At 40.2% G+C, this 19,104-nt stretch overlaps 1 protein-coding gene across 1 annotated transcript in view; it reads left to right on the top strand.

The window, feature by feature from the left end:
* The window catches only part of TSPAN3 (tetraspanin 3), a 55,166-nt gene that overhangs the window by 15,822 nt on the left and 20,240 nt on the right, over nt 1–19,104 (top strand). The window contains exons 2-3 of the mRNA XM_029575310.1: nt 3,704–3,895; nt 15,126–15,200. Coding sequence (XP_029431170.1) covers nt 3,704–3,895; nt 15,126–15,200 — 267 coding nt within the window. The remainder of the gene's footprint in view (nt 1–3,703; nt 3,896–15,125; nt 15,201–19,104) is intronic.

Raw genomic sequence — 19,104 nt, 5'->3', positions numbered from 1 at the left:
GTGCCCCTGCCCCCCCCCCCCCCCTTGCCCTAGCTCCGACCTCTCCTTCTCTCAGCAGTGGAACCCCAGCAAGAAAATATAAAAATAATAATCAAACTGCAAAAACATAGAACTACATTCAAGGCTGACTGCTCTGTGCCGAGATAGCAGCACAAGCAAACAGCTAAGTGCTGCCTTCTTGCTGCTGCGGGGCGAGGGAAGGCACTCCTGCTGCAGTTTCCAGCCTGTCGGGACTCTGCTTTTAATAGCAGCATACCTACCATGTGGGGTGGGGGTGAGTGAGTGAGCCAGCAAGTGAGTGAGCCAGCATGTGTAAGTGTATGAGAGAATGTGTGTAAGAGAAAACGTGTGAGCAAGAGACTGGTCAGGGATGTGACTGATGTATGTGAGAGAGAAACTGGTCAGGGACGTGACTGGTGTATGTGAGAGAGAGAGACTGGTCATGGGCCCTAAGGAAGAAGAGTGTGAGAACAGAGCTTCAGCAGCCCTTGCCGCTTCTGGTATTTGCTATTGGCCTACAAGGGAAAGGAGTAGGAGAGTTACTGGAGAGGGTAAGTAAAGGTGGCTTTTTAAGTTTATCTTTCTTGATTGACTACTATTTTAATTATTGGGTATTATGTGATGTGTCTGCTGTTAGAAATATTTTATTGGTGTTTAGAGAATTTTTAATAATTTTGAAAATTTTTAATGTTTGGATGTTATTCCATTATCAGTTGTTTTGAAACATTTTATTACATTCTAGTTTTAGAATTATTTTATATTTCTCGGGGAATGTATAAATAGAAATGTGGAGACAAAAACTGAACTGGAACAGCAAGAAGCCAAACTCTCTGTATGCAGTGTAACACCAAACATTAGCTTTATGGTCACTTTATTCTGTATTTGGTGAGGGTCTATCTGTCTTCTGCATGTGTGACCCAGCTAAGGGTGTTCTGCGAGCTTGTAGTTTCTGTGTAGGGATCTATAGCAGCTTGGCTTGTTCTGTTTTCCTAATAGGAGGTGTATTGGTGTTTAGGGCCTGGTGTAATTTTTACAGTGCTACCTTTTCATAGGTAGGGTTGTTACTGTTTGAGTTCCATAATGCAGGTGTACCTTTGTGAGCATTAGTTTGTGTACATTATTGCAGATCCTGGAAGTCTGTTAGGCGTTATTTCTGTTTTGCACAGAATATAGAATGGTGTTTTGGGTTTCCATTCCTGTTTGTAATTTTGTGGTCTTCCTTTACTTGGTGAAGGTCGATTCTATGTGTGTAACAGAGATGAGGTATTTTACTAGCATGAAGGCATTTGTATCAATATTATTTGTTGTGTTTTCTCAATAGAACATGCATTGGTGGTAAATTACTGTTTTTTCATAAGGAAGGCTATTGCACCTGGTAGGCGAGAGTGTTTATGTTGCTGTTACTGAGATGACACCAGAAATCTTTTTTTTGTATGGTAAATTGCATGGGGAAAGTCCTAATTCTGTTCTGTTGCCATTGTTGGGGGGGGGGGGGGGTGTCAGGATGGATCCTGTAGATACAGAGCACATGTTTACATTTAGCCCCGTGACGATCATGTGTTCAGTGCGTCACGCATGTGAGAACCATCTGTCAGGGGTGTCCCGACAGAAAAAAAGGTTTAGAACCACTGCTGTAGGACATCGCAGAGGGGTAATCTTTTTTTTTTTTTTTTTTTTTTTTTTTTAAAGAGCCTGTGGTTTAAAATGAAACAGTTTTTTTTTCGCACATGATTTCAGGGAAAACTGCCATATTTTATCATTTCTAGTTTTAACACATTCAGACTCTAATTCCTGGTGACCGTTTGTAGTATGGTCACTCTTAGTGCAAGCATTACACTCCCTGGGAGGCTGTTTCATGACGTCACGTTGGTTTCGGTATTTTATTACCATGCATTTTATTTGCCGCTTGTATTTCTTGTTTCAGCGCACAATATAATTTGCCTCCTTATCTCTCTTCCTAGTTTTTTCCTTTCCTTCCCTGTATGTTACGTTCTCCTGATTTACTATTTTACTTATGCATTTTTATATTCCACAACTTCCAAAAAAAAGTCTCTTCAGTGTGGATTATAAGTAAAACTTCAATTATATCATAATATATGAATACATAAAAAATAGCAAAAGACTATAAAAATATAAAAATCTTAAAACATGCAATTAACATGTATTAAAAAAAAAAAAAAAAGAATCTGCATAAAACCCTAGCATTTAAAAGGCTTGCCCAGGCATAAAAGCTTTCAAGATTGACATAATAAGCTTTTAGAACCAAATTAATATATAGTTAAAGTAGTACTATTATTTATTTTTTTATTTATTTTAAGCATTTTATATACCGAGATGCATTGGGAACATCATCTCGGTTTACAGGTAACTCAACATAGCAACAAGTTTCACAGAGGAACAGTCAAAGATAAAATAGGGTAAAAAACAAGAAACCTATTACGTATATTGAATTTAAAAACATTTTTTTGCTTTAGCCTTTGAGAACATTTCCCAGACTAGCAGAGTACTGCTCATTCTGTCCATCCATAGAGCTGAATAGGAGAAATATCTATTCTGTGTTTCAGCCATGAAACATTTAAGTATCCCCATTTTGTAACTTTTTTTCACAGACTGCTATTATAAAGATCTGAGTGGTCAGTAAGATGCACTTAAAGGGACGCACAGTTCTTTTCCAGTTCAAAAATGTAAAATCAATTCAACAATTTACATTTAGATTCAATTAAAAAAAATATATCTATATCTCAGGCAAGGTCTCTTGCTCCCTAAGCTAGCCAGGGCTAGGGATGCTATGGAGGGTAGCCTTGGCCATCCCCGTGGGATCAAGAGTCCCAGACATACAGCAGCCACACTTAGTGGCTGGACTTCTGGCCCACGAATGAATGGTTCTGTCAGGAGCCCTGCTGCACGTCTACTGTCTGAGGACTCTTGCTCCCTGAGGTTTTGCTAAATGACTTGGGATGGAGGAGATACAAAACAGACTGGGAAAATATTGGGTGGCTGTGAATGAAAGCTCATGATACGGTTGCCCAGTAGAAGCCAGTCTACTTATTTATTTTATTTTATTTAAGGTTTTTATATACCGGCATTCGAGATCGCAGTCCCATCATGCTGGTTCACATAAAACAAGGGTGCATCGTGAAACATAAACTAGAACAGTGGTGCGGAAAATGCAGTTACATATAACAGGGTAATTAAAAACTTGGCGGGGAGGAAGAGAAAGGACAGATTATAATTCAAACATGTAAAAACGATAGTGGAGGTAATTGATTATAGTGTGGGCGGAGATAAGGAGGCGTGGATGAGATAAATCAATTGGAACTGCTTGAGCTGGAAGTTTAAAAGAAGCAGGGGAAAGTCTCTTTGGAGAGGAGAGGGCTGGCCGAACAACAAACAAAACTAAAGTTTTTGTTAGAGAACTTCTTGAAAGACTCTGAGAAGGTAAACTGTGATGAGGAACCTAACAATTGACTTCACAGCTGGGCACCTGAATGGTAGTCCCTGCCCTCATTTAATTTTCAGTCTTTTGAAATGTCATTTTGCTTCTGACTGCCTGAAGCTTACCTCTTAACATTTTTAGCTCTAATCTGAAGCGAGATGCTTCTTGATAGCTATAAACATCTTTTCTATGGTACTAGGAAGAGGGGGGGGGGGATTACATTAGAAACTGCATTTTAAGTAACAAAAAATCTCTGTTTTCTGACAGGCCGCAGCAGGTATCTTGTGCTATGTGGGTGCCTATGTCTTCATCACATACGACGACTATGACCACTTCTTTGAGGATGTTTATACCCTCATTCCAGCAGTGGTCATCATCGCTGTAGGAACGCTTCTCTTCATTATTGGGCTGATTGGTTGCTGTGCGACAATCCGAGAAAGCCGGTGTGGACTTGCTACCGTAAGTTTAAAGTTGCATTATTTATTATTTGTCAACATTTTTATTTTTTCTGCCCTTTCCTAGGTTAGTCTCAAGATGGATTACAAGCAGATCAAATCATTGTAATAAATAGGGCATAGTTGACTGTCAGGTTTATGATGTCCTTCTTAGATTACTTCTGCGGTCTGGATTTCAACATAACATGGTTTAATTTGTTTTAAGTTATATGTAGGGTAGTTTGTCATAAGTCATGAAAACCATGATTTTTCTTTTTTCCTGCTAGACCAGTCCATTATACTTGCATTTTTCTGCTCCCTTGATTTCATTCTAGGTCATAAGAGACATGCCTGCAGACCCTTGCCAGAAGTCTTGGTCTGCTGCAGCTGTGGACAAGTGTAAATGGACTTCTCAGATCCTCCCAGAGCCAGGGTGCAGCCCTGGCCTGGTTGAGCTCTGAGTTCCTGGGGCTGATTTTCCCCAGTAGAGTTGCCTCCCCAGGAAGGAACTAGTTGGGGCACCTAGAAGTGGCTTCCCTTCTTCCTTAGGGAGCTGCTGATCACTCCTTGGGGGGGGGGGCACCCTATCTTTCTGAGAGTAAGGAATCCCAAAGGACATAGAGCTCCAGGTGCACAGTTCTTAGGGGGCTGCCTCCCAGGTGGTGTCCTGATCCAGGTGTGAACCTCTGATTCCCTAGGGACTGGGGGTCCCTTAAGTAGGTTAAGTGGAAACTGTATTCATTGATGTTCAGAAGAACTGATACAAATGACTGTGCAGTTGTAAGTAGTAAGGCAGATTGGCAAACTTTAAAGAGTAGCAAATTGCTTGGACCTAATGGCAAACACCCCAGAGTTCTAAATACTCAAAAATGAAAGAGCAGATCTGTTGCTGGTATTGTGTAACCTATTGATGATCATCTGTCATGCCAGCCTTTTAAAAAGGGCTTCAGGGGTGATCTGGGAAACTGTAGATCGGTGAGAGACTTCAGTACTGGGAAAAATCATGGAAGCTATTGTAAAAAATAAAATAAATTACAAAACATATAGAAAGACATGTTTTTTTTTTTTTTAAGACACAGCCAGCATGGATTACACAAGGGAAATCTTGCCTTACCAGTCTGCTGCATCTTTTTAAAGTAGGTTAATAAACACATGGATAATGGTGAGCCTGTGGATGCAGTATATTTGGATTTTCAGAAGGCACCTCATGAAAGACTTGTGAGAAAATTAAACATTCACAGGATAGGAGCCAGTCTATTATAGATAGGAAATGGAGAGTAGGACTAAAGGGTCAGTTTTCTCAGTGAAGAAGGGTAAACTGTAGAGTGCCTCAGGGATCTGTACTGGGACCAGTGCTTTTTAATATATTGATAAATCTGGAAAGGGGAACAACTTGTGAAGTGATCATATTTGCAGACACAATTATTCTGAGTTGTTAAATTACAAGCAGATTGTGAAAAATTGCAGGTCCGCCTTGCGAGACTAGAAGACTGGGGCATTTAAATGGCTACTGCCCAGGAAAAAGACCTGGGCGTTATAGTGGACAATACTTTGAAATCCTTGGTTCAGTGTACAGCGGCAGTCAAAAAAAGCAAATGACGTTAGAAATTAATAGCAAAGGAATGGAGAATAAAGCGCTGAATGTCACAATGCCTCTGTAGTACTAGAGTACTGTGTGCAGTTCTGGTTGCTGCATATCAAAAAAGATGCAGTTGCATTGGAAAAAGTAGAGAGAAAGGGGACCAAAATGATAAAGGTAATGTAGCAGCTCCCCTGTGAGGAAAGGCTAAAGAGGTTAGGGCTGTTAAGCTTGAAAAGACAGCTGGGGGGGGGGGGGGAATATGATAGAGATCTATAAAATCATGAGTGGAATAGAATGGGTAAATGTTGTTTACTCTTTCAGAAAATACAAAGACTAGGGTTTATTACTTTGTTGAAAGCAGTGTCTAGAAAAATGCATATGCTTTTCAATCTCTATGCTCTGCAACTTGGCCAGCTCATTTCTAGCTAACTGCAAAGCCTTATATAATGCGGATTACCTCAGAGAAAGTCTAGACCCAGGAGAATGGAGGCTGTCGACCACAGCATTCCAATTGATAGTAAACCGTTGGAACACCAACCATGGACCTCCTGGCAAACCAGTCCAACGCCCAAGTGCCCAGTTTCTTCAGCCGCAGGCGGGAACCCCAGTCCCAGGGAATAGATAGCCTCTCACCCGGATATCTCCCGCTTTCTGAAAGGAGTCAAGCAGATCCGACCACCCCCTGAAGTGGCTGGTGCCTCTTTGGAATCTCAACCTGGTCCTAGATTTCCTAGCAGGAACCTCCTTCAGACCTCTCCGCGGCCTGTCTCTCCGACTTAACATTGAAGACAGCCTTCCTGCTGGCAGTCTGTTCGACCCGTCATATATCCGAGCTACAAGCACTGTCCTGCCGGGAGCCATTCCTCAGGCTCACCCTGGGAACCATCCAGTTACAAACAGTTCCGTCGTTCCTCCCCAAAGTGGTGTCTCACTTCCATCTCAACCAAATCATCTCGCTTCCATCACCAGATGAGCATAAGAATTCAGAAAAGGCTCGAAGACTATGCCATCTCAACGTCGGTAGACTCCTAGTCCGATACCTGGAAAGGTCGGAATCCATACAAAAGACGGACGATCTATTCGTCCTTCACAGCGGGAAGAAGCAAGGGGAAGCGGTCTCGCGAGCAACCATAGCCTGCTGGATCAAAGAAGTCATCAAGGTAGCCTACGTAGAAGCAGGCAAGCCACCGCCTTTACAAGTCAAGGCCCATTCTACTAGAGCCCAGGCAGTGTCCTGGATGGAAACCAAGATGCTGTCACCCGCCGAGATCTGCAGGGCAGCGACATGGTCCTCCATCCACACCACCTCCAGGTTTTACCGCCTGGATGTTCAGGCTCGAGAGGACACAGCATTTGCAAGAGCAGTACTAAGTGGGTCACGGGCAGCCTCCCACCCGGTTTAGGAGTAGCTTTTATACATCCCATTGGTCCTGAGTCCATCTGCTACATGCTGGGAAATGGAGAAATTACTTACCTGATAATTTCGTTTTCCTTAGTGTAGACAGATGGACTCAGCATCCCACCCATCGCTGCCGTTACTCATGGAATTCTTGGGTGACATTCCCAAGAGTAAGTGATTCACAGGTAAGCCATGCTTTCCTTCAGCTAGGACACCCATCCTACCAGGTGTCGACGATTCTCGGTTGAGGGCACTGCAGTCTCCAGCTATAACCAATTCAACCAGTTCAAATTAAGTTATCCAGTCATACATGTATCCACAATTCTTTTCGAGGAGAATACTGAAGAGCTGCACTTCCTGCAGGGGTATATGTACTACAGCTGACGTCAGACTGAAATCTGATCCATCTCCAACTGCTATCAGGAGTACACTATACCCATTGGTCCTGAATCCATCTGTCTATACCAAGGAAAACGAAATTATCAGGTAAGTAATTTCTCAATTTGCTTATTACCTGAGGAGGCTTCTCAGCTGTTCGTATCCTATAATCCATCTTCACAGGGGATCCAGGTTGCTTATTCAATATGTGATCCATGTGTGACCCTCCATTTGGGATTCCCCTTGTGTCCTAGCTAATTCATCCTTGCTTGTCAATAGAAAAAGTGATTTTGCTTACTGTAAAGGGGGGTTTTTATAGACAGGATGAATTAAACTGCTTAATACCCACCCATCTTCTAACTACCTGAGGTACCTACAGTACCTGAATGTAATTCACTTTGAAGCACTGAGAGTGCGAAAAGCAGAATATAAATAATAATAAAAAAAAAGCTGAGGAAACATTGTGCTTGAGGCAGAAATGGTATGGTGCTGCCTTCCATTTCAACACTTCATCAGCCAATACTTTGTGGCTCAGACATACTGGACGTTCTCACACATCAAAGCAGACATGTTGAAAGAATCTCCTTTCATTCCTAGTTGAGCTTGCGTCATCTCAGACACTTAGCATAAAAGGCATCTGATTTTTTTTTTTGAAGGACCCAATTTGCCAGTTAGGCTGGCCCCAAGACATTTCCCAGTGAACCAAATCACTGAGGCCATGGTGTAGCCCATGAGGTTGCTTATGTGAGTCATTTATATCCGGCCGTTTGATCTTATAGAGGGTAAACATTCAGTTTTTACAAGAACCTCTATTTTTTTTTATATGCCAGTCAGTTCCTTAACTGATGGGTATTTAAACACTGAAAACTTTTCAAGTACTCCTTACACCAATGAAGCATTCATCAATGTACTGGCTGTATTTCTTTCATAGTAGTTTGCATCCAGCTTTGTTTTTTTTTTAACTCTTCTTTTGTAAGATTTTCTAAATGTTCATAAGAATACCTTGTTAAAGAAATACTGAAATTCCAAGAAATAATACCAGTCCAAGAATACAGTTAAAATTGTTTGCAGAATATCAGCTTGCAGTGCACAAACAAAGGAGAAACATAAAAACCAAGGAGATAGAATCACCAGGAAATAGCAAAATCCTAGGCCCCACTTTACATACTCTTAAACCACTGCCTTGTTACCTCCCGCTGATACTAAACTCTTCAACTTCTTTAGATCCAGAAAGGATCCGAATTGTTTAGGTTCATAAGATACATAATTAACTTGTGCCCAGGTTATTAAACATTTGCAAAGATAAAGTAAAAAAGATATACCAAGAGATTTAATTTCCTGGTGCATTGATAGGAAATACTTCCATTTTCCTGGTTAGGTCTGGTAGCATCTGGAAATACCCGGATATGTTGTCCCATAATTCTGCAGAAAATACAGCTTAAAAACTGTATCCAAATATTGCTTAAACACAAAAACAAATTATCTAAATCCACCAAATTCACAGTATCTGTACCCATGAGGCAAAGTTTCATACCCATTTCTTCAGATGATATTCAGATAATTCAATTTGCCAATACTACATGCTCTCTTGATCCCTGCACCACCGCTGTTTTGAAATGTCGCAATGAAATAGCTCCTGTTTTAGCAAATATCACCAATTTCTCACTCTATGAATCTTACCTGCCCATCTTAAATGTACCTCAGTTACACCTATACTCAAGAACAGCTCTTTAGATCCTTCCAGTTTGTCAAGGTGTATTGTCCAATTTGTTCACTTCCTTTTCTCGTCAAATTGCTTGAATCCTCTGTCTTGAAACGGCTTACCTAGTTTTTTGGTGAGAATTCTCTTTGACTAGCATTAATTTGGTTTTCATCATCACAATACTGAATCTATACTTGTTTCTAGTCTTAATGCTATATACCATGGCTTTGACTCTGGCACTTTCTATATTCTTTTTTAGACAACATCTTAGATCAAACCATTCTATTGTCTCGTCTTTCTAAAGTAGGTATATATGGTTCTGCTTTTTCTTGGTTCTCAACTCTTATATTTCTAATCGCTCTCAGCAGATTAAATTCAAAGGAACTACCACAGTATGGGTGCCAATTAAATCAGGAGTACCCAAAGGATCTGCTGCACGCTAATATCTAACTGCACTCTGTCGTCTCCTTGGGCAACTTGGTGTTTCCTATAAATTGTATGTTGACAACATACAACTTTTCTTTCCTCTCTGCTCATCTTGGTCTGCTACAATCCACTTGGCTTCAGTCTATTCGGTGTTGGCTTTCTACTAATCGACTTTCCTTGAATTTAAAAAAAAAAAAAAGCCAATATTCTTATCCTGGGACACCACATCTTCTTCACTATACCAGATTCTGTTCAAATCCTGGGTGATCTCATTTCCCTTACTATCCATAAACGCAGACGACATTCTCAACATAACTCTATTCATGGCAACAATCAAATCCGTAGTTAACATCCTTAACTTGTAGGAGTTTTTAACACTTGAAATCCATATTTCAACCTGATAATTTCCATGCTATAAGCTCTTCTTTCCTTCTGTTTTATTGTCTATATGCTGGTCTTCCTCAAAACTCTCCGTGCTTTACAAATAATCCAAAACTCCGCAGCACGTTTTCTCACCAACACACCAATACGTCATATCACAATGACTTTGAAAAACTTACATTGGCTATCAATTTCTGCTCGTATTAAATATAAAATTGCCACCTCCATTCAAAATTGACTTCATATTGCGAATCCACACGCCTGCCAGAATGCTCAGATTTTCAAGTCCGTTCCTGCTAGATGTTCCCCCTCCTATAAAGCTGACCGTTTTAGACTCCACACATGAGCCTTCCTTTCCTCTACACGGCCACATCTTCTGGACTTCCCCCTCACACTCCTATGGCTCATGCAAGATTTGAAGCAGTTTTAAAAAGCATTTCAATAATATCGCACTATTTCGTGCCTCTAATACCTTTTTTTTTAAACCTTTATTCTTGCTGCCAGTAACACTAGATTTCTTCTCCATTGGTTTAATTTTTGTCCCAGAGTCAATTGTAACATTTGGATTAATTTGTTTTCTTTTATGAACTTTTGTATTGTACTCCACCTTGAACTTTGGCGGAGAGGCTCAAAGGGCTGATGCATGAGTAACACCAGTTTGATATCCCAAGGGGATAATAAATGCTTTGAAATGAATGAATAATCTCTAGAAGCAAACACTGCAACCAATTTAGCCTGTTTGCTTTGTTGTAGACAAATATACTTTAATAACTGGAGGAATAGTTTCACCAGAAAAAAAGAAAATCAGGAAAACGTTTTGGAAATTTCAAATAGTAAAAATTGAATTGACCTTGGGAAATTTGTAAAGCTTTGTCTAGCTTGATTTTTCCAGCTGTTCTAGATGCCTATATATTAATTTATCTTACACTAATGAAGCATTGATAGCTCCAACTTTATTTCTTTATCAATTAGAGCCATTTTACGTTTAAATTCTTAAGTAATTTCCCTGTTTTATCACTAAAGTTCCCACTGAATGAGCCAAAGTTAAAATGTCTTTTGAAGTCATAGCAAGAGAATTGCCCAGAATGCATTCCTAGTTCCCTGAAGAGGAACTGTTCTATGCTTATCATGAACAGTGGTTTCCATAGATAAACTTCCTTTTTTCTCCAAGATGAAAGCTCCATGCAGGAGCCCAGGTCATTATAGCTAAAGTTGGCAGGAATCGGTTAGGGAGGGAATGCAGGTGCTCATGTCATCAGCAGCTACTGTGCTAGGAGCAAGCTGTGGGAGAACAGCTGGAGAGGAGGTCAAGAAGAAAAATAAACAAGACTTACAGCAAAAAAAAAAAAAAGTATAAAGAATTCCTGACACCTAAGAATTTTCACTGTTTCCTAAGTTTTCCACCCTTGTAATAGTCCCAGGCTTTGTAGCCTGGAGGCAGAGTGCTATGGCTGTTCTCCAGATGAAGTGGATCCAGATATCTTCATCATTAGTCTGAAGAAAGGAAAGTCAAGAACGTGAAATAGATTACATATTAATCTTTATAATGCTTTAACCTGCAGTCCAACTGTTGATCATTTTGGGCTGACTTGCATGCTTCATGGCTCTGCTACATTCGCCAGTCCTACCTCTCTCACACCAGCTGATCTGCAACAGAGCAGAGATGTTTATGGGGCTCTGTGCTGTAGATTGTAGCTTGGTTGTAGGAAAGTTGTGCAGAGCATGGGATTGAGTTGGCACTCTCCCTGGCAATTCTGTCCCCTTCTCTCGCAGGTTTCATTTTCAAACTGGATGGGTTGAGGGTTGGCTCTGCCACAAGGACTGTGAGTATATGCTAGGTCACGGTCTAGGTCTCTACAGCCCTCCTGCCAGCTCTATTCCATAAAGTAGCATCCCGCATACCTCTGCCAAGTGAAAGTGTGAAGGCAGGACAACAAAGGTCTCAATTCAGAAATACCATTTGCAATTTTTGAGTGATATTCTTGAGGATTCCGGTAGTCCTAGACTAGCAGTAAAGCAATCCACAGCACACATCAATTATACATATACCATGGCAGTTACTGTAGTTTAAGTAGACAAATATACTAGTTGGAGTAGCCTAGAGGATCATCCACAATAGCTCTGAGCCCCAGTGCACCAGAAGGAAGAAAGCAGCAGGATGGTGTGGATACCTTCATGAACAGATAGGCAAGTCTTGTAACTGCCATCTCAGAAATCATTTTAAGCAGAGGAAAAAGGCATGCCACACACAGCATGGGGAGCTCAATGACTGACTACGAGGGTGGTGCTGCATAAAAATTTAGAGCCCTTGACCCTTTAACTGGGCTAATGCTGATGGAGGATTTATTTAAAGTGTGGCACTATCATAAAGCCAGAAAGTGTGATCTGCCTGCCTTGACCTGTTGATGTGTTTAATGTAAATGTCTGTTGACCTGTTGATGTGTTTAATGTGTAAATGTCTTTTGGCCTTGAGTGGCCATTCTGTTTTATGGTCAGTTTGTAAGGTGCATGATTATCTTTGCCAGGAAGTTCTTTGATCCAATACTGAATCTTTAGGAACCTTTGTTTTCAATTTTTGTAACTTTTTTCCCCAGGAATTTCACTGTTTATATTACAAGAACAAAAGCAAGAGAAATCAGTGAAAAAAAAAAAGACTTGTCCTTTTTCTGGGTACATATTTTTGTTCTTGTTGCAATAAACACTGAAATTGCCAGAAAAAATAAAATAACTGAAAATGAAGATCCCTGGAGACTAAGATGGCCGCTGACCTGTAAGGACGCTGAGGCTCCCAGTTGTCCGCATTTTACCTCCGAGCTAACTCTTGAAAAAATTGCTTTTCTTAAGATATGCCTCATATAAAGAGGAAAGCTCGAGTAAGAGAAATTACCTCTACACCCGATCAGGATTCTCGACAACCAAGGATTGAGGCAGCCATCGCCAAGACAATGATTAACCCGGAAGTTGTGGCCGCTGGGGAGGGCAAGGAGCAGCTACCGAGCCCCTTGGCACTAGAAACAGCTTTAAGCCCGGGTTTTCCAACCGTTCCGGATCCACCGATGAGAAGGGCTAGTACTTTTGATTTACCTGAAGAATTTTCTGCTAATAATTTACTAGCAACGAGTGGCGTCCAGAGAAGAGGAGGAACACTTCGGTGAACCTGTTGGTAACTGGTTCCAGGAGCCACGAGAAACAGGCGCAACACCGCCTGGAACAACTGGAAAAGAGTGGAGAAGGCATATTGGAGGTAGGAAGAGTGATGAATAATATATCTCCATTCGGTTCTACTCCTCTTCTTGTACCCTCTTTAGAAGAAATCCAGAAATATTTTGATTGCGATGCAGAAATCTATTAATACGGTAACTGTTCAGGAAGCAGTAACTAAAACCATATAAAGTAGAAGAGAAAACTATAGAAAAATGGAAACTATGGAAGGGAATAGAGGATGCACAATTAAATTTGATAAAATCAGAGAAAATGGTTGTAAATAAATTGGAGTTCTTTGAAAACCAGTCGAAAAGGGCAAACTTGAGACTTTTACATTTTTCTAAGACTAAATTGCTGTCACCATTTGACTTGTTGAAAAGCTACTTAATAAATATATTAAAATTTTCTCCGGCAGCAATACCCACTATATCAGCGATTTATTACCAACCGCAATGTCCGTCTATGGGAGGAAACACAAGTTTGACTCTAACAGATTTTCTGGAGAAATCTTTTGAAATGGATATAAGTTTAAGAGCAACACTAATAGTTCAGTTTCTTTCTCTGACTGAAAGAGAGAATGTCCTAAAGCAGTACTTTAGAATCCAGAAATTAAAATTTTATGGACAACCAATTCAAATATTTCCAGACATAACGAGAATAACACAATTAATTAAAAAGGAAAACATTTATTGCAATGAGGGGGGAAGTAACTGAAAGAGGAGTTAAGTTTATTTTGCGTTTTCCGTGTCGCTATATATTACTTTGTGGAGACACTAAGTATGTATTTACTGATCCAATGCAATTGCACGCACATTTAGATTCTCATCACGATCCTAAGTCCCTTCAAAATGTTGTTGGTAGTTAGAAGCTTCGGCGACACCTTACACAGTTCAGCATGTAAAATGAATGGTAACATGTATTTTCTTTTTATATCTGCTCTATACAACTCTTAGTTTCCCTTATTTTCCTTTTGTGTATGTTTAATGTGTACATGACCAGACTATAATCATATTGAGCTATTGAGGGAGAGATCATGTTGTGTATTTTTATTTCTTTAATCTGGATAAATGATAAAATGCAATAAAATATAAATTAAAAAATAGAAAATGAAGATCCCTATGAATCTTGAAATGCTAACTTTGAAAGAATTCCTTCCAGGGTAACAGGAGACGCCATGGCAGGTTAGTCCTCTAATCACTCCTTTGTGGGTGCCAGGCTTGTTTACATTCAATATTCCCTAATGTGTGTGATAGCCAAGAGGTGCCAATATAGCCTTGCATGAGAGAAGTCAGCTGAAGCTTGGTTATGGTGTTCGAACACTTTGGAATTAATTACTTGCCTTGCCTTAAGGTGCAATTTGGAAAATTACCAACTCTGGTACAGTTGGTAGGTTCATGCCCCAGAAGGCTTACAGTCTAAGGGCCTCATTTACTAAGCGTTTTCCCCATACACACAGAATAGGCGAAGAGCCTTAATCAGGCCCTAAATTTGTACCTGAAACAATGGAGGGGGGTGAAGTGAGTGGGTCCAAGATCTCAAGGAGCATGAGGAGAAGTGATATTTGATCCCTGTGGTTTTTTTTATCTGCTTCTCAGCCCTGTAGTCTGCTCTTGCCCCTTTCCCCTCTTGCATTGTGCAGTTTAAAAAAAAAAAAAAAAAAAAAAAAGTCAAGTTAAGCTGTTGGAGGAGGAGGAGTAGAGAGTGAAGCTAGAAAGGTGGCAGGAGAAGGTGGGGTATGTGACAAGAATGATGGTCTTTGAAGTGCATTGTTGATGCTAAACTTGTGTAGAAGAAGCTTCTGTAACCTACAATTAAGTTTCTCAAGGAAATGTTCTAGATTTGTTGTATCTGCATTGATTTCTATGGATTTGGTATCTGTAAGTTTAGAAATGTGTTTTTCTTTTTCCCCCCCCCCCCCCCCCCCCCCCCTTAATCATTGAAACGAGGCAGTACGGTGAGGGAAGTGTAGCAAGTATATTGGCTGCCTGCCCTTAGTTTAATCTTTTATCTCAGACTGAACATACTGATTTTTTGCTTACTCCAACTAATTGCAAATGATGATCTCTGAACAGTAAGGGGGATAATGAGGTTCACAGATTGTAACATCTAAAGATGTACTAAAAGGGTGTTCCTGTGGATTTATTCTTTGGACAATAACCTGTCTTCTTGATTATGTTTTACAGTTTGTCATCATCTTGCTCCTGGTTTTTATCACAGAGGTGGTTGTGGTTGTCCTAGGATATATTTACAGAGCAAAGGTAATCTTTTTTTTATTTTTATTAAATTTTATTTTACCACAACATACTTAAGGTAATGCTAACATTCAAGTAAAGGTAAACTAACCATCTATTCATGCCATTTTGTAAATGTTTGTACAACAGGGCTGGAAAAATTCTGGGGACCCAACAGGGAGAGTTTAGGGCCTGAGCTGGTGGAAGGGTGTTACAGTGTAAAGGCTGCTGTGGCTGGGCTAGCTAGGAAGGCAGCTTCTGGCAGGAGCCAGGAAACCTGTAGCGGTCCTCACCAGCAAGAGGAGGAGAGAGTTTGGAAGAGGGTGTGTGTAGAAGGGGAGACAAAGGCAGAAACAAAGGGCAAATTAACCAGAATTAAAAGAAAAATAAGCAAAAATGTGTACAAAAAAGTCCCGACCCCTGAAACTTTTTTTTCTTTTGTAGCTGGTGCATACATTTTTTGGCACCTCTATTGTATATTATAGCAAGCTTTTGCATAAGAGAGATGACACAGAAGACATTTCTTTCTGCTTTGATACGAATAGTGCATGAAGGTTGTAACGGTGCACTCCCAGCACATTTTATGCATATCGTACTGAAGTAATATGATTGTGTCCTGTTAAGGCGCCGAGATAATTTTCACTCACAGAAAGTGTGTGTGGCTGGAAGGCATAACAGTGGTAGCTCAAGGAGGTACTTGCTACTCTGTTCCTGTTTATCATTGCAAATGGGAGGTTTTAAAGCGGCAAAGAGCCGATACAGTAGTACTGTATCTCTATTTATAGTTCCCAATGCTCCAAAGAACATCTGCTCTAGAAATAAATCTATTACAAATTCTGAATCTGTTTGGAGTCTGGGTATATTAATTGACCCAACATTAGCAATAAGTAACCATATAGTAAGAGACCTGGGAGTACTCCTAGATAACAGACTCAGCCTCAACAAGTTCATAAACAACACGACAAAAGAGTGCTTTTTTAAATTGCATGTATTAAAAAAATTAAAACCTCTACTACGCTACAGAGATTTCCGCCTGGTTCTACAAGCCATCATATTACCGAAACTAGACTATTGCAACTCGCTCCTCCTCGGCCTCCCCGCTTGCACCACCAAACCGCTTCAGATGGTCATGAACGCAACGGCCAGAATTCTTACAAACACCAAAAAAAGGGACCATATCACCCCCATTCTCCAGCACCTACATTGGCTACCTATCAAATACAGAATTCACTTCAAAACCATTATGATGATTCACAAGGCCCTACATAACATCGCTCCTCTCAATTTAACTTTTCAACTGCAGCTTCACACCTCCAAGAGACCGACAAGAAGTGCGTACAGAAATATGCTACGCGCCCAGCCAGCAAAATCCTCCCTGAGGAAACGCGCACTATCCACAGCTGGCCCCATACTCTGGAACGCGCTCCCTCTAGACCTTCGCCTCGAATCGTGCCACATTACTTTCAAAAAGAAACTAAAGACTTGGTTTTTTGCACAAGCTTTCCCAGGAATCTAAAAGCCGGAAGAAAACAATATCAGCCTGGCCTCTGACCCAACTCACCTTATGTACATTGTTTACTGTATTTTGTATATTTAGTTACCTCTATTTAGCTATTTATGCTTAATCTCTGTATCCTTTGCCAAGTTCCGCTGCCCCCCCCCCCATATTATCTGTTATCTTGTTATCTTGTTGCAATGTAAACTGCCCACTGAGGCGTCAGTTTGAGTTCCTTGTAAACCGGTGTGATATGTATATTATACAGGAACATCGGTATATAAAAACTATAAATAAATAAATAAATATAAAAGCTCTAATACAAACTTCCTGTCACAAACTTAGATTATTACGACATCTTAAACCATTCCTGGTCGCCAATAATTTCTACACCATTCTGCAAGCGCTTTCTTTTCTCTGGTATTGATTACTGCAATTTTTTTATATGCAGGTCTCCCAACATATGCCACTCGTCCTCTTCAAATCCATCCAAAATTCTGCTGCGTGTCTATTAACTTGTGCTCCGATTCGCAAACGCATTACTCCTGACTTACAATCATTTCATTGGCTTCCAATGACCTATTGGATACAGTACAAACTAGCTACCATTATCCATTCTCTTATTAATAGTCGACACTCCCCTTGATCACTGCTATTATGAAAATTCATACTCCCTCCAGAGCTCTGCACTCATTCCCTCACCAAAGGCAGCTCACCTAGATGAAACCAGAGAACATGCTTTTTCAATAGCAGGCCCAACACTTTGGAACACATTGCCAAAAGAAATTAGAAATTTGAAGCAGCCCAAGTTTAAGAAGGCCCTAAAGATCCAACTATTTTAAGCAGGCATTTGAAGGTTAAATATGTTTTTCAGTTTCCATTTTATTATCCCATCTCATTAGGTTTTATCATGGAATATGTGATTTTTACACTGCTTGTTTGTATTTTTATGATGTATGTTTTAATCTGACTTTGGATGTTATGATGTACCCCGCCAAGAATGTAGGGAGGGTGGGCAAGAAATATTTTAAATACTTCACAAGGATATGAACAGTGTTAAAAAAATAAACTGTTAATCTGACAACAGTAGCAGGCAAAAGTAATGTGACTAGTATAGTACACTGAAATTTGTGTTACAGAATCCTAAACTATATGGTTTCACATGGGAAGATCTTGTCACATTTCATTTTTTTTTTTTTTCATGAGGTGAGCAGAATAATAGATGAAGGGACACACATACCTGACTAAATTTCAGTAAAGCTTTAGATGTTTTCAGGAAGGTGACTGGTGAGTAAGCTATGCTATCAGGAAGTAGGAGGAAAAGTGATAAACTAGGTAAAGTTGTTTGAACAACAGAACTTGAGTGGTAGTTGCTGAAGGTCAATTCCGAAGGGAAGGAGACCAGTGGGGATCCATGCGGCTCCATGGTAGATCTGGTCTGTCTAGTATCTGATGGGTGGTGATCTGGAAGGACTAAAAGGGAAAGTTTGTCTTTGGGGGATATGAAAATCTGCAACAAGAGGATGCAGATAAATAAAATGAAGAATAACTTCATAAATTTGGAAGAAGGTTTGGCAGTTGCACTAAAATAAAATAATTGCAAAATCATGCAGAATAGTTTGACTTGCACTATAAGTCTCATATGGTAAGGTTTGGGAACTAAAGGTGTATTCTGTAGATGAAGAGCAGGAAAAGGAAGATATAGAAACAATCAAATATCATCTAACAGGCTTCAATAGGCTACCATAAAAAGGATTTATATAGAATGAGAAAGTCAAGGATGAGTCATTAGATGGATAGAGCTCAAAAGGAATATGAGAATAGTTTGGTTTTTTTTCCTGAGAGGGTGGTGGATTTTTGTAACACAATTTTAGCAGAGGTGATGATAACCGAAGCAGTGATAAATTGGGATAGACACTAAAGGATTTTAGTGGCAGGGCAAGGGCGTGAGGGGAATCTGTGGCAGCTCAGAAGGCAGGCACACATGAGCAGAACGGGCGAGCCAAGTGGTCCTTACCTGCTGGTATATTCTGTTTGTGTTCCCTTCGCAGTCATTACTTCCTCAGCCGAAAGGCATTTCAAGGTTGCTAGCTCAAAAAGGTGCCGGAGCCAATAGTGCTAAAATATAACCCCTAAAGGGAGAAGATTTGAAAAGTTATTTTCTTCATAGCTATGGGGCTGTCTCTTTTTTCGGTGACATGCATTAACTGGTTTTTATCCAATGCCGAGTGCTGTGATCTGAAGCTTAACATGTGCCAAGGGAAGACTCTGTCTTTAAATCTTCTCCTTCTCCAGTAATATTGCAAGGGAGCATACGGTTAAAGGTGCCAGGATATATATAGCACCAGAACCTTTTATAACGGGTGTGTAAAATTATTTAAGCTGATTTGTTCCGTTTTGAGGGTACATAAGGTAACACATGCTCTTGGAGCACTT

The sequence above is a fragment of the Rhinatrema bivittatum genome, chromosome 13 (assembly GCF_901001135.1).
Source record: "Rhinatrema bivittatum chromosome 13, aRhiBiv1.1, whole genome shotgun sequence".
Lineage (NCBI taxonomy): Eukaryota > Metazoa > Chordata > Amphibia > Gymnophiona > Rhinatrematidae > Rhinatrema > Rhinatrema bivittatum.
This window is presented reverse-complemented; position numbering and strand designations above follow the sequence as displayed.